The 16,175-nt window shown below is 51.0% G+C and overlaps 1 protein-coding gene across 1 annotated transcript in view; it reads left to right on the plus strand.

The window, feature by feature from the left end:
* The first annotated feature begins 8,743 nt into the window (after positions 1 to 8,743).
* Positions 8,744 to 16,175, plus strand: part of HEATR3 (HEAT repeat containing 3) — a 43,429-nt gene continuing 35,997 nt past the window's right edge. The window contains exons 1-3 of the mRNA XM_056137119.1: positions 8,744 to 8,931; positions 9,018 to 9,190; positions 13,888 to 13,975. Coding sequence (XP_055993094.1) covers positions 8,791 to 8,931; positions 9,018 to 9,190; positions 13,888 to 13,975 — 402 coding nt within the window. The 5' untranslated portion in view covers positions 8,744 to 8,790. The remainder of the gene's footprint in view (positions 8,932 to 9,017; positions 9,191 to 13,887; positions 13,976 to 16,175) is intronic.

Here is a 16,175-nt window from a genome sequence, read left to right on the forward strand (position 1 = left end):
CTTGTTTTTGTACTTTTTGGTGCAGTAGCGGGGAGGAGGGTGCCAGGAGTCAAAACCAGGACTTCGAGAGTCAGAGAGAGAGAGAGAGAGAGAGAGAGAGAGAGAGAGAGAGAGAGAGAGAGAGAGAGAGAGAGAGAGTACAACAAGTAGGACCCTTGCCTTGCACACAGCCAACTCGGGTTTGACCTCTGGCATCCCATATGGTCCTGGAGCTTGCCAGGAGTGAATCCTGAGCTCAGAACCAGGACTAATTCCTGAGCACTACCTGGTGTGGTTGAAAATCTCAAAACCAACCCACAAACAACACCCTCCCCCACCCCGCAGGACTTCATATCTTCAAGTTTCTGTCTCTTGAGCTGTATCTTTTTTTTTTTTTGCTTTTTTGGGTCACACTCAGCGTTGCACAGGGGTTACTCCTGGCTCTGCACTCAGGAATTACCCCTGGCGGTGCTCAGGGAATCATGTGGGATGCTGGGAATCGAACCTGGGTCGGCCGCATGCAAGGCAAACGCCCTACCCGCTGTGCTGTCACTCCAGCCCCTTGAGCTGTATCTTTTTACCCCCTCCATACACCCCATTTCTTTCTTTTCCTCTCCCGCCCTCTTTCTCTCTTTTTCTTTCTCTCATTCTCTTTCCTTCTTCTCTTTCTCTTTCTCTCTCTTTCTTTCTTTCTTTCTTTCTTTCTTTCTTTCTTTCTTTCTTTTCTTTCTCTTTTGTTCCCTTCCTCCCTCCCTGTCTCTCTCCTCTTTCTTTCTTTCTTTCTTTCTTTCTTTCTTTCTTTCTTTCTTTCTCTTTTGTTCCCTTCCTCCCTCCCTGTCTCTCTCCCCTTCCTTCCTTTCTTTCTTTCTCTCTATCTTTCTCTCTCTCTCTTTCTTTCTTTCTCTTTTGTTCCCTTCCTCCCTCCCTGTCTCTCTCCCCTTCCTTCCTTTCTTTCTTTCTCTTTCTCTCTCTCTTTCTTTCTCTCTCTTTCTTTCCTTTCTTTCTTTCTTTCTTTCTTTCTTTCTTTCTTTCTTTCTCTTTTGTTCCCTTCCTCCTTCCCTGTCTCTCTCCCCTTCCTTCCTTCCTTCCTTCCTTCCTTCCTTCCTTCCTTCCTTCCTACTTTCTTTCTTTCTTTCTTTCTTTCTCTCTCTCTTTCTCTCTTTCCCTTGAATCCCTGGATGCTTAGAAATCCATTTCAGGAAGTTTTATTTTGATTTTGTTTGGTTGTTGGGCCACACACAGCAATGCTCAGAGAGGTTACTACAGGCTCTGTGCTCAGGAATTACTCCTGGCAGTGCATTGGGGGATCATATGGGGTGCAAGGGATTAAACCTGGATCAGCTGCATGTTCTACCTGCTGTACTATTTCTCGGTCCCACCTCATGAAGTTTTGATACTTAGAGTTTAGGGAATTGCTCTAACATTTCCGAGACCCTTAAATAGCCTTTGTCGGTTGCTTAGGAAAGGGAAGCTTCTGGCCTTGATCTGTTTGCTGGGAGCGGTGGGGGCTAGTGATGAAACAGGGCATGTGTTTTATTACCTGCAAATGACGTTACATGGTCCTGACGACCAAGTCACTTTACCCAGGGGTAGTTGAGGCAGAGGGCAGGAGTCACGAGGATGGGCTTCTGCAGGACTCATCTGAGGGCCAGTGGCTGCTAACCCATAGACTGCACAGTCCCTGCCCTGGAGAGAACTCAGAGTTGGTCTTGCGTTTGGGAGTTCTCTGCTCAGGAGCGACCCCTGGTGGTGCTCAAGGTGGTGCCAGGGAATTGAACCAGGATCAGTAGGATGCTCACCAAGCACCTTGATCCTTGGACTAGCTCTCCTGACCAAGACTTTGACTCTTTGTAAAATTTAATTTTATTTTTATAAAGTTGTTCACAAACACCAGTCCCACCACCAGTACACCTTCATACAGATATATTTTGAATTACTCCACCCCGATTCCCCAAGCCTGCCCCCCAAGGCAGAATCACGATCACAATCGCGACCATCCTGTTACTCGTCAATTGCCTTGAGCAGGCCCCAGTAATGTCTCTTTCGTCCTAGCCCTGAGATTTTTTAAAAAGTGTCATATTCAAGGCTCTTTCAGAGTTAGGAGAATGAGATCCATCATTGTTACTGGTATTTGGCATATTGGGTACACCACGGGGAGTTTGCCAGACTCTGCCGTGTGGGCAGGTTACATTCAGTAGCCTGCCAGTTTGTCCAAAGTAGGAATGAGATAATAAGATGTTGCGCGGCCGCATTTGCGGCTGTGTGCTTCTGGGAGCTGGGTTTTATAGTCTCTGGGTCTTGGCCGTTGATGGGATTACATGGCGCCAGGGGGCCAGTTGGTGGGTGTGACCCCTGCCTACTGGAGGATGGAGGATCTGGGTGGAGGATGCTCAGCCCCGATCCGAGCAGGCTTGGAGATCTCAGCTCCGGGACCCTCATGCCTTTGTTCCTCTGCCAGTACCTCCATGCGTGTGGAGAGTGGTCTCAGCATGGTGGTAGCTGGTTCTGGAGGTCTTCGGCTGCCGGAGCCCTGTTCAGGGTGGGGAGGGAAACTCAACCCGCTCCCACCAAGGGGCCCCGGCGAGGACAGCTAGGCGCGGGGGCAGGAGACTCTGTGCTGTTCTCTTCCGGGAGCTGGGTTTTATAGTCTCTGGGTCTTGGCCGTTGATGGGATTACACGGCCCCAGGGGGCCAGTTGGTGGGTGTGACCCCAAGGCAGAATATAACAATTTATTTTTGTATTACTTATTATGAGTAATCTGCTAAAGATGATCCAAAACAGTTTCCTTAGAGGAACGTGTGTGAAGACTGTTGTATCCCCCGGGAGCCATTAAGCCCTTATATAGAGTATGAAGAATTCTCAGGTTTTAAATAAGGTGATACAGGGGCTGGAGTGATAGAAGAGCAGGTAAGGCATTTGCCTTGCATGCGGCCAACCCGGGTTTGATTCCCAGCATTCCATATGGTCCCCCAAGCACTGCCAGGAGTGATTCCTGAGTGCATGAGCCAGGAGTAACCCCTGTGCATCACCAGGTGTGACCCAAAAATTAAAAAAATAAGGTGATACAGTTAGAATTACATTTTTAACTGGTTGGTGACTTTGGTGTGTGGAGGCATCTCTGTGGCATGTTGCTCTCTTCCTCTTCCAAGGTTTATTTGTGAGTTTCTGGATCATGGCCATTAATGTGCTTAAATGGCGCCAGAGGCAGTTCATGGGCCTGACTGCCAGGCTACTGGAAGCACAGGGAGATGGGGGGGGGGTCACCCATTCCCGACTCAGTGCAAGCCTAGAGATTTCAGTCACAAGTCCCGCATACCTGTTTTTTTTTTTTCAGCAGGTTCCCTCATGGATGAAGTTCATCTGAGCTTGTAGAGACCTGCCGTGAGCATGGCGGTGATTGAATTCTGGAGGTGTTTGGCTGTGGGGCTCTTGTGGGGCAGATGGTGGGGCTCACTCATCCCCCTTCCAGTTGCCCTGGATGAGACAGCCTGGCGTGGGGTCTGGTGGCATCTCTGTGACTCTCTTTCTCTTCTGAAGTTTATATGTGAGTCACCAAGACTTTGACTTTTTTTTTTTATTGAATCACCATGAGATATAGTTATAAAACTTTCATGTTTGAGTTTCAGTTATACAATGATCAAACACCCATCCCTCCACCAGTGCATATTCTCCACCACCAATGTCCTCAGTATAATGCCGCCCCCCCCCCATTTCCAACCCTTCCCCTGCCTCGATGGCAGACAATTTCCCCCATACTCTCTCTCTACTTTTGGGGATTTTGGTTTGCAATATAGATACTGAGTGGCTATCACGTTTGGTTCTTTATCTCCTTTCAGCACACATCTCCCATCCTGAACAATTCCTCCAACCATCATTGATTTAGTGATCCCCTCTCTATTCCAGCTGCCTTCCGCCCCCAGGAGACTTAGACTTTCAAAAGAGACTTAGATAATATGTTCTATATTCTTTTTTTTCTTTTTGGGTCACACCAGTGATGCACAGGTATTAGTCCTGGCTCTGCATTCAGGAATCACTCCTGGTGGTGCTTGGGGGACCATATGGGATGCTGGGGATCAAAACCGGGTTGGCCACGTGCAAGGCAAATGCCCTACCCGCAGTGTTATTGCTCCAGCCCGCCCTGTTCCATACTCTTATCATGGGCTTTTTTTTTTCTTTTGATTCTTCTTGTTTTTTTGAGGAGATCCACCTTTCTCCGGGCGGTGGAGACCCGTTCCTGTGTGGCACAGATCAAGGCGATGTCAGGAACAGCTTCACAGCACTGGTGTCCATGCAGTGATGCATTTAGTCGACTCCACCAGTCTTGACACTCCTGGGCATTTCCTGGGGTGACCGAGGCAGGTAGAGGGGTAAGGCAGTGGCCCCCACTCCTCCCAGTCTCCTGCAGCATCTGGTGAGACAGCCAGGAGCCAGTGACCTACTCCAGAATTAATGAGGCAGGCCAAGGAAAGAACTGCAACATCATTTGCGAGCCACACTGAAGACCTACTTCTTTTGGAAAACTACTTCTCCCATCCACGACACAGCTCTGACAGGACACTGGAGTTCACCAGAACATGGTGGGGGTCTGGGCCTGGTTTCAAGTAGCAAGGACCAGAGATAAGTGTACAGGGGCAAGGTTGCAGGCTACTTCTTGCAGGCTATTTCCCTGAACCCTCCCTGGATCTCTGGTACTTCATATGGTCCCCGGAGCACCACCTGGGGACAGTCCTGAGCACAGAGCCAGGTATAACCCCTGAGCACCACTGGGTGAGACACCGAAACCCAAAAACAAACAAAGAAAAAGAATTTAAGAGCTGAATTTTATACCATAAACTCAGAAAACTTGCAGACCAAGAGCTCACAGTGCTGAGAGATGAGAACATACTTTGTACACACTAATTTGATCCCTGCATTTCATATGGTCCCCCAAACACTGCCAGGAGAGTACAGAGTTGGGAGTCCCCCTGAACACCACTGGTGTGACCCCAAATTTTAAAAATAGCTTAATTAGGGGCTGGAGCGATAGCACAGAGGGTAGGGCATTTTCCTTGCACATAGCCGACCCGGGTTCAATTCCCAACATCCCATATGGTCCCCCCCACACTGCCAGGAGTAATTCCTGAGTGCGGAGCCAGGAGTAACCCCTGAGTATTGCCAGATGTGACCCCAAAATAAAAAAACTCACCACCAACAACACCCCAAAAATGTTCCCCTTACCGCTGGAGTACAGTACAGCAAGTAGGGAACTTTCCTTGTACCCAGCTGATCCGGGTTCCATCGGGGCACCCCAAATGGTCTGCCACGCCCCTCCGACAGTCATGAATCAGCCCTGAGCACAGCCTGGTGTGGCCTCAAAACAAAACAAAAATGTACCCCTTACCTTTTCCTAGGGGCTGGAATGATAGCACAGTGGTAGGGCGTTTGCCTTGCACACAGCCGGCCCAGCCACGCTGGATTCGGTTCCTCCGTCCCTCTTGGAGAGCCGGGCAAGCTACTGAGAGTATCTTGCCCGCACGGCAGATTCTGGAAAGCTACCCATGACGTATTCGATATGCCAAACACAGTAACAACAAGTCTCATGATGGAGATGTTCCTGGGCCTGCTTGAGCAAATCAATGAATAACGGGAGGACCATGACTGTGACCATGACCTTTTACTAGGAGGTAAGAAGGTGAAAAACCGGGGCTGGAGCAATAGCACATCGGGTAGGGCGCTTGCCTTGTACGTGGCCAACCCGGGTTCGATTCCCAGCATCTCATATGATCTCCTGAGCACTGCCCGGGGTGATTCCTGAGTGCAGAGCCAGGAGTAACCCCTGTGCATCGCTGGGTGTGACCCAAAAAGCAAAAAAAAAAAAAAAAAAAAAAAAGAAGGTGAAAAACCTTAATCATAAATATTTCTTTCCAATTACCTTAAAGCAATTCCTCACCCTGAAGGAATTTACTGATCACTCTGATGATTGTCAGTCTGCAACCTGCCCTTGGAAAGATGACCTTTGCCTATAAAATTGCTTCCTGTGATTGGGCAGGCAAGATGATTTTTAGGGGGCACATGAGCCCACCACTCTAGCCTCGGGTTTGCCAATTGTGCCCCTAGTGGCACCTGCACTGGCACCCATCACCCCCACGCCCTACAAAAAACACTCGTGTATTTGTGAAAGAATCCATCTGTTAATGAAATGTTTCCATCAGTATATGCAAGTATTTTTAAATAGTAATTATAAATGCTTATTATGTATTAGTTTTTGTTCTTGGCTCCTTAAACTCAGTCACCCAATCCTCTTGAGATATTGGAGGTGTGGGCTGTAGCGATAGCACAGTGGGTAGGGTGTTTGCCTTGCACGCGGCAGACCGGTGTTAGATTCCCAGTATCCCATATGGTGCCACCAAATACTGCCAGGGGTAATTCCTGAGTGCATGAACCAGGAGTAACCACTGTGCATTGCCGGATGTGACCCAAAAAGAAAAAAAAAAAAGAGAGAGAGAGATTGAAAACTAAAGATTTAAAGATGTGTGTGTGTGTGTGTGTGTGTGTGTGTGTGTTCTCTCACTCATCAGTGGTCAGGGGTGGCTCTCAGTCATGTCCAGTAATGAAACCAGGACCCTTCCACCTGCAGAGCCTGAACCCAGGTCTTGGAGTAATCTCCTCTGGCACTGTTTGGCTTTCTGGTGCTGGGAATCTAGACCAGACCTTCATCAGTGGAGGGTCAGTGCTCTACCCTTGTAGTTACAGCTTCTCCCAAAATTAAGTAAATTAATTATTTTTATTTTGTGGTTGTGCTTGGGGCTTCCTCCTGGCACTGTATTCAGGGGTCCCTCCTGGAAGTGCTCAGAAGACCATCTACAGTGCCAGAAATTGAACCCAGGCCAGGCAACCATCTTACCATTGCACTAACTCCTTGGACCCAGATTAAGTGAAATATTTTGGCCACACCCGACTGTGCTCAGGGCTTACTCCTGGCTCTGCACTTATGAATCATTCCCTGAAATATGAGATGATGGGAATTGAACCACGGTCAGCCACTTGCACGGCAAGTGCCTAACCTGCTGTACTCTCTCTCGGGCCTGAGACATCAACTAACTGGGCTTTGTCTATGGCAGGAGCTGTGCCAGGAATTGAAGACACAAAACGAAATCATATATATACATATATATATATATGCACACACATATTTATATATATATACACATACATACACATATCTGTAAATGGCTTGAAGATAGTTTTTCAGAAGGCCACAGTTGACCTTCTGTGTATGAGACTGCCTAGAAATCATAAAGGCACTGGTGTGTGTGTGTGTGTGTGTGTGTGTGGTGGTTAGGGTTCTGCTGCTGGACTGCATGAGTTTGAATCATAAACTCTGACACTTAGTGGTTGTATAAATTGCTCTAAGCCTTGTTTTTCCACATGTAACGTGGAGATAATGCTTACTCATCTGATTATTTAGAGGATTGATATAAAGTCTTAAACCAGTGCTTGGCTTGGGTGACTGTGTTGTATATTATACATTGTTTTTTTTTTTTTTTAGTTCTTGGGCCACTGCCTCTGGTGCCCTGGGGATCATGTGGTTCTGGGATCAAACTCTGGGCCTCCTGCCTGCCAAGTGTGCACTCAGTGGTGAGGGATTGTGGTGTTGGAATTATGCGCGCAAGAAATTCTCATTAACTATAATATTCTCAATATAATTCTCTGGGCTGGAGCGATAGCACAGTGGGTAGGATGTTTGCCTTGCACGCAGCTGACTTGGCTGACTCGGATTTGATTCCTCCACCCCTCTCCAAGAGCCCGGCAAGCTACCGAGAGTATCTCGTGCGCATGGCAAAGCCTGGCAAGAACCGCCCCCCTGTGATGTATTCAATATGCCAAGCACAGTAACAAGAAGTCTCACAATTTGTTGTGAGATGTTACTGGTGCCTGCTCAAGCAAATCGATGAACAATGGGAGGACAGTGCTACAGTGCTACATATACATATATACAAACATATTTATATAGTTTGTTTTGTACACTGTGGAGCTCAGCTGACTCTAAGCCCAGGGGAGACAACACGATGTGGCAGGAGACAAAACCCGGTGGGCCGGGTGCAAAGCAAGACCTTTATTTACTATACCTTTACTACACTAGCGCCCAGGTTCTCATTAATACTTTTTTTTTGGGGGGGGTCACACCCGGCGATGCTCAGGGGTTACTCCTGGCTTTGCATTCAGGAATCACTCCTGGCGGTGATGGGGGGGGGGGGGGGGACTATATGGGATGCTGGGAATCGAACCCAGGTGGACCGCGCGCAAGGCAACCGCCCTACCTGCTGTGCTATTGCTCCAGTCCCCTCATTAATACTTTTGGAGCATCTATTAGACATCAGACTTGGTATTAGGTCTTAGCTATTACGGGTTTTACTTCACTCATGATAACCTTGCAAGTCAGGTATCACCAATCCCAGCTGAATTATTCTAGAAATACAATTTTATTTACTTATTCTTTTACGTTTTTGGGCCCCATCCCGACAATGCTCTAGGGTCACTCCAGGCTCTGCACTTAGGTATCAGTCCTGACGAGGTGGGGGGGCGGGGTGGTGCCTTGGATGCCGCCGAGGATCGAATCCCGGTTGGCCGCTGCCCAGCCCGATGAGGTAATGCCCTGGCCACGCCCCCGCCCCTTGTACGCCTGCGCGCTTCCGGGCCCCGCCCCTCCTCCTGGCCGCGCGCCTGCGCAGTGCACCTCCATGCGGGCCCCGGCGGTCAGCGGGTCCAGCTGAGCCGGGTCCAGCTGAGCCGCGGCCGGCGCTCCCGCTGGCCCTCCTCTCTCGACGGCCATGGGCAAGAGCCGGACGAAGCGCTTCAGGCGGCCGCAGTTCTCCCCGACGGGCGACTGTCAGGCGGCGGCGGGCTGCGGGCTGGAGGCGGAGGAGGCGGAGGAGGAGGAGGACGGGCCCGCGGCCGAGCTGCTGGAGAAGGTGAGGCGGGCGCGGCGGGGACCCCCGCACCCCGCGCCCCCCGGCCCGCGCCCACCCGCACTCACCCCCACCTGTCTGCCCCGCAGCTCCAGCACCCGAGCGCCGAGGCCCGCGAGTGCGCGTGCGCCGGCCTGGCCCGCCTGGTGCAGCAGCGGCCCGCGCTGGCCGGGCTCGCGCGGAGGGACGCGGTGCGGCGCCTCGGGCCGCTGCTGCTGGACCCCAGCCTGGCCGTGCGGGAGACGGCGGCCGGCGCGCTCAGGTGAGCCGGGGGCTGCCGCCTGCGGGGGTCTGCCCGGGGGAGGGGGCTGCCGTCTGCAGGGGATTTGGACCGGAACCCCGGGTCTGCCCCGGGGAGGGGGCTGCCATGTACAGGGGATCTGGACCCGGACCCCAGGGTCTACCCACGGTGTGGCTGCCATCTATCTGCAAGGGATTTCAACCCAGAGCCCCCGGTTTGCCCAGGGTAGGACTGGGCTGGCATCTGCAGGGGATTTCGACCGGGACCCCCAAGTCTACTCACGGTGGGGCTGTCATCTGCAGGGGATTTGAACCCGGACCGCGGGTCTGCCCAGGGGAGGGAGCTGCTATGTACAGGGGATCTGGACCCGGACCCCAGGGTCTACCCACGGTGGGGCTGCTCTTTGCAGGGGATTTGAACCCGGAACCTCCAGGTCTACCCAGGGCGTGGCTGCCATCTGCAGGGGATTTGGACCCTGAAACCCCCCAGGTCTCCCACAGTGGGGCTGCTGTCTGCAGGGGATTTGAACCCGGACATCTCCTTCCCCCTCCTTGGCGCATGCCAGACCTGCTGTTTGCAGAAAGGGGCATTTGAACCCAGACCCCTGGGGACTCCAGTCACATGCATTCTGTTGCCTGCCTGGCTGGCGAACTCCGAGCACATCCCATATCTCTCAGCCTCAGGGTTCAGTGCATTCACCCCAGTGCAGGTGCCAGGTGTTCTGGGGCAGGAGATGGAGCAAACCAGCAAGATCCTTGCCCCCTACCCAGAACCCACGCTGATGAGGGCCAGACAGGAAACTGTGCCCCTGCACAGGTAAGAGGAAACTGTCACTGGCAAATCGCAGGAACGGGCAAGCTGTCTGGATGAGGAGTTAAGTTTTTATATAGATATTTTTAATCGTGTTAAAATGGTTTGTTTCTAGACTCATTTTTGTGTTTTTTAACTAAATGGTCTAGACACTTTTGGGGTGGGGGCCACACCTGGTGGCACTCAAGGCTTACTCCTGGCTCTGCTGCTCAGGGATGACTCCTTCCAGGAGTGGACCGTTTGTGGCGCTGGAGATGGAACCACTTGGCCAGACACGCGCCTTACCCACTGGACTACCTGTCCCTCTGCCCTCCCAGATGCCCTTCTGTCCTCTAAATAGAAGCCTGTGACGCATACACTTTTCATACATTCTGACTTTGAAAGGGAAGTTCATGTGAATTGGGCTGAGCTCTGTGTAACATTTGTGAACTGAGACAATGAAAGTGAAGGGCGTGGAAAAGTATTTGGGACAGCTGAGGGCTTGGCTTAGCTCAAGGCAGGGCGAGTGGGTTGCGTAGACAGGACTAGTAGCTGAAGCTGGAGATGGGCCCCGCGGAGGTGAGGGTTCTGGTCCCGGGGTGTGTCCAAGCCCTGCCAAGCCGTTGTGCCCCTTTGCAGAGGCTACTCTGGCGGCAGTGCAAAGAGTGGACAGTAGAGGGGGCAAAAGTAGAAGCTAAGTTAGTCTGTGCTGCTGGAGTCATTGATTTAACAACGCCAGGCCACTCACCGCCAGGCAGCCCTGAGCAAGGGAGATGACGTCTCTCTCATTATAGATCTTGCAGGCTGGTTGAGGCAGACAGGTGTCAATCAAATAGTTAGACGTGTGTATAATTATCAGCAGCCATCATCACAAAGGAAGCTCTGGGACAGTGTCACCGGTGCTTAGAGAAGATCCTAATGGGTGACAGTTTATTATTATTTTTTAATTTAATTTTTTAAGTTGTTTACAATATTTTTTTTTTTACATTCAATATTCCAACACCAGTTCCAACACCATGACACCATCCCATCACCATTATTTTGAATTTTCCCACCACCACCCAAATCTACCCCCAAAGCAGGTACTAAATAAGTTATTTTGTATTGCAAGTTATCAATAATCTGCTGCATATGATCCAAAAGAGTTTCCTCAGAGGAACGTGTGTGAAGAGTATTGCATCTCACCTTGGAGCCATTAAGTCCTCATATAAGTGATTACTAACATGTTGTTACAGGTTGCCCTTGTGTGCTAATATATAATCTATAAAATTTTATTATTTTTTTTTCTCTTTGGGTCACCCCCGGAGATGCACAGGGGTTACTCCTGGCTTTGCATCCAGGAGTTACTCCTGGCGGTGCTCAGGGGACCATATGGGATGCTGGGAATCGAACTCGGGTCAGCCCCACGCAAGGCAAACGCCCTATTCGCTGTACTATGGCTCCAGCCCAATCACTGTCACTGCCCTCCTGTTGTTCATCGATTTTCTGGAGCGGGCCCAGTAACGTCTCCATTGTGAGACTTGGTTGTTACTGTGTTTGGTATATCGAATACGTCACGGTGACTTGCCAGGCTCTGCCGTGTGGGCGAGATACCCTCGGTAGCTTGCCGGGCTCTCCGAGAGGGGCAGAGGAATAGAACTCGGGTTGGCTATGTTGGCTGCGTGCAAGGCAAAAGCCCTACCCGCTGTGCTATCGCTCTAGCCCCTCCAGCCCAATATATAAAATTATATATGAGCGATAGCACAGCGGGTAGGGCGTCCGCCTTACAAGCGGCCAACATGGCCGACCCGAGTTCGATTCCTCCGCCCCTCTCGGAGAGCCCGGCAAGCTACCGAGAGTATTGGATATGCCAGACACAGTAACAACAAAGTCTCCAATGGAGACGTTACTGGGCCCGCTCGAGCAAATCGACGATCAACGGGAGGGCCTTTACCTTTACCTTTACCTATGTATATATATATAAAATTTGGGGGGGCATGAAAATAGGTTGCCTTCTACTTTACACTCCATCCAACGTGGTGTGCTACTCTTGTTACATCATGGGGGTGGAGGATGAGCTGTTTCTCCAGGAGTTCTAAAATTTTAAATAGGGTGATACAGCTGGAAGTAAATTTTTAACTGGATGGTGACTTTGGGGTGCTGAGGCATCTCTGTGGCTCACTTTCTCTTCCGAGATTTATTTGTGAGTCTCTGGATTCTGGCCAGTTCGTGATCTTACATGATGCCAGAGGCAGTTCGTGGGCATGACCGCCAGGCTCCCGGGAGGACAGGGAGATGGGGGAGTTCTCCCCATCTTCTCCACTCTCTGAGAACCAGGAGATTTCGGTCACAAAACCCATGCATCCGAGTTTTTCAGCAGATTCGTTCTCAGGGAGGAGACTCGCTCTGAGCCTGTGGAGATCGGCCAGGGGCGACAGTTTAGGTGCGAGATGAGCCGGAGGAACGCTTGCCGTGGGAGGCCACAGCCACAGTCTTTCCCTCGCCCACGACTGCAGGAAGGGCGAGAGCCGTCTTCTCGTTTCTCTCAGCCCCTCAGTGCGGTGCTCTCTGAAGGTGGGCAGAGTCTTCCCAGTAGACGTCACACGTTCCCAGGGTTGCCTCCTAGTGACACTCGGGCCGCTGCTGGCCCCTGGGAGTCGTGTCTGTGAGGTGCCGTATATCCCACAGGCCACTTCACTTGAGCTCAGGCTGTGGTTTCTTCTGAGTAGAAATCTCCCTGTCCCTTACGTACCTGTGTTTTAGCCACATGCCTGCCTCCCTTTCAGCACTTTTTTTTTTTTTAATTGGTTTTTGGTTTCGGTGGTGCTCAGGGTTTGCTCCTGTTTCTGTGCACTCTTGGTGGGCACCAAGAACCTTGTAGGGTGCCGAGGATTGAACCCCAGGTTGGCTCCGTGCAAGGCAGGCACCCTCCCTGTTGAACTATCCAGTTTCAGAACTAATTTTTTTTTTTCAATTTGTAGTTTGCATGTGTTTAAAATAGTGCCGGTATTCATGGCTTTGATGTATACTCCCCCTCACCTCACCACCACCAAGTACCCACGACCTCGACCAATGGCCCCTCGTCCTCCCGATCCACCGCATCATCCTTCCTCTCATGCTCTCCTCACCCCCCACGTGGACTCTCAGTCTGGGGCAGGGTCCAGGCAATCCAGGGTCAAGAGATTGTTGTCTCTTGATGCTGTCCCTTTCTCTTGGTTCTCTGTATCCCACAGGTGAGTGTCTGATGTTTGCCCTCCTCCCTCTGACTTACACAACTAGCTTTCTGTATGACAGCGGTTCATTGTTTGCAGCATGTAAAACAAGGATCAGAACATCTGGCAATCAGCCGATTGGCCTTCTAAAAATGAGGCTGTACCAACAATTTTATCTGATATGGTCTAAAAATAGATATAAAGGGATTGAGGGGGCCAGTGGGTAGGGCTCTTGCCTTGCACACAACCAACTGGGTTTGATCCCCAGCATTCCCCATGGTCCCCGAGCCCTGCCAGGAGTGATCCAGGAGTGATCGCTGAGTGCAGAGCCAGGAGTAACCTGAGTACTGGCGGGTGTGGTCCCAAAAGGAAACAAAAAAAAAAAAAAGAAAAGGGCTGGAGTCATAGCACAGAGGGTAGGATGCTCACCTTGCCTCAGTCAACCTGGGTTTGATCCCTACCATCCCATAATGTTTTCTGAATGCTGCCAGGAATGACCCTCGAGCCTTGCCAGGTGTGGCCCAAAAAACCAGGGAGGTGGGAAGGAAGGAATAAATCCGAGGGGCCTGGAGTGAGCTCGGTGGTAGAGCTTACGATGCTGTTGTGTGAGGCGTCCTAGGGAAGTTTGATCCCCTGCACCAACCCAACCTCTGCAACTCCCCAACTAAAGAGAGTTGGGAGCTTAATGTGCCTCGTGGCTCGTGAGCTGAAAGTGACACGCTGTACTCGTCTGTATAGAAACCTCAGCGCCTGTGGAGGCTTTGACGTCTGCGATGACATGGTCACCAAGGACATCATGACGCCTCTGGTCGCGCTGCTGAGAGAGGTATGCTGGCTTTCAAGTTTGCTTTCAAAAAGCTGAAGTTTGCTTTTGTTTCAGTGCTTGGGTTTATTGGTCTTTTCTGAGAACATTCTCTATTTTACTTTTCTTAGAAATGCTGTCTCTCTCATCATTGATAACAGCCTCTATTATTTTGTCCCTGCTATCTTTAATTAGATGGTAATTGCCTCGAGGGTCTGCAGGGATTGCTCAAAGGACTGCGTGTGTGCTCAGCCTGTGGAAGATGCTGGTTTGACCCCTGTTGTGGCCCCAAAACAAAACAGAAGAGAAAAGCAGACAATTGTTGGCTTATCGGATCTTCATTAAACTCTAGACTGACTCTTTGTTTGGGGGCCACATCGATGGTCAACTCCTGCCTCTGTGCTAGGCAGCTGCTCCTGGCGGTGCACAGGGGACCCTGCATACCAGGGATAGAACCTCGGCCTCCATGTGCAAAAGCATGAGCACCAGTCGGCTGAGGCCTCTCTCTGGCCCTCGGCTGACTTCTTTGCACTTAAGCGTTACATGATAAAAATTAGTGTTACAATTGATTGCGAATTTGTGTGCCTACAGGTGTATTTTGTGTTTGTGAATTATTTCGTTGACTACTTACAGCCCTTTCATTCGGCAGGTATTATCCCCATTTTACAGACGAGGAAGCTGAGACACAGACACAAGGAATTAGCCATGAAAATTAAATGAAGTTCTCATTCTTTTTTTTTTTTTTTTTTTTTGCTTTTTTTGAGTCACACCTGGCGATGCTCAGGGGTTGCTCCTGGCTTTGCACTCAGGAATCACTCCTGGCGGTGCTCGGGGGACCATATGGGATGCTGGGAATCGAACACGGGTGGGCTGCGTGCAAGGCAAACGCCCTACCCGTTGTGCTATTGCTCCAGCCCCCTCTCATTCTTTTTTTTCAAATTTGCTTTTGGGGTTCCACCTGGCTGTGCTCGGGGATTATTACTGGCAGGCCCAGGGGACCATATGTGTGCTTCAAACCCTACTTGGCTATCTGCAAGGCAAACAAGCGCCCTACCTGCTGTGCTATCTCTCCAGCCTGCCTTACTTTTTTGTTTGTTTTTGGTCCACACCCAGCAATGCTAAGGCTCACTTGTGGCAGTGCTTAGGGGACCATATGAGATTCCGGGAACCAACCGGGGTCAGCTGGCCAAGTGCCTCAACCCCTGGACTGTCTCTCTGGTCCCAAGTTGTCAAAGTTTTCTATCTTGCCCATCTTTTTGGCGAATGTGCTCCAGGGATTAGCAGTTCTCCCTCTGGCATGCCTTTGACCAGCTATTCCCTTTGGATTTTGTTTTTGGTTCGCGTCTGGCAGTGCCTAGGAGACTCCTGGCTCTGTGCTCAGGGTGTGGCCCCTGGCGGGCTGGATGTTCGGGGCCCTGGGAGACCGTCAGGTGCAGGGGGTCCGACTGGGATCTCTGGCACTTGTGCACCCGCAGCCAGTGCTCCAGCCTGTGGCGCTGTCTCGGCGGCCCTCCTCTTCTCTCTGCCTGCCTGGTTTCCACTTTTAAAGAATTTCCCGTTTCAGTGAGAGGCGTTGAGCTTCTATTTCGAGCCGTGCTTCTCAGCTGGGGGTGGTCTGCCCCACTGAGAGGGTGTTCAGGTGGCGTCTGGAGCCATTTCTGACTGTCACGGTTATTATCGGCATGTGGTGGGCAGCGGACAGGAATGTGCTATACGTTCTACAGAGTACGTGACAGCCCCCACCACAATGCATCACTTGGTCCAGAGCGTCCATCGTGCCAAGAGGGAGAAGCCCGGTTCCAGAGACTGCAAGGGGGTCGTGCTCCACAGCAACCGGGAGCACCCATTCTGCCTGCAGCCAGAGGGTCTGGGTCAGAGCACTCCCCCACCCCCCATAGCAGCCAGGTCTGCTGGACTAGAACCATGATTTACAAAGTAACTGATAGTTGAGCCTTAAGTATACAGTGTTTCAACACCAATCCCACCACCAGTGTCAACTTGCCTCCACCAGGGTTCCCCAGGCTTCCTCCTCACCCCTTCTGCCTCCTTGATAGGCACATTTCAAAGTTTGTGGTTGAACTTTGTAATGTACCTGTCAAGGTGGCACGGGGAAGGGGGCATGGGGTGGTGGAGGGGTGGGGGGAGACGAAGTATGAGAACACAGGTGGAGGGAAGTTGACACTGGTGGTGAGATTGGTGTTGGAATACTGTATGCCTAAAATTC

Source organism: Sorex fumeus, unplaced genomic scaffold (assembly GCF_029834395.1).
Source record: "Sorex fumeus unplaced genomic scaffold, SorFum_2.1 ptg000122l, whole genome shotgun sequence".
NCBI classification, from domain to species: Eukaryota; Metazoa; Chordata; class Mammalia; order Eulipotyphla; family Soricidae; genus Sorex; species Sorex fumeus.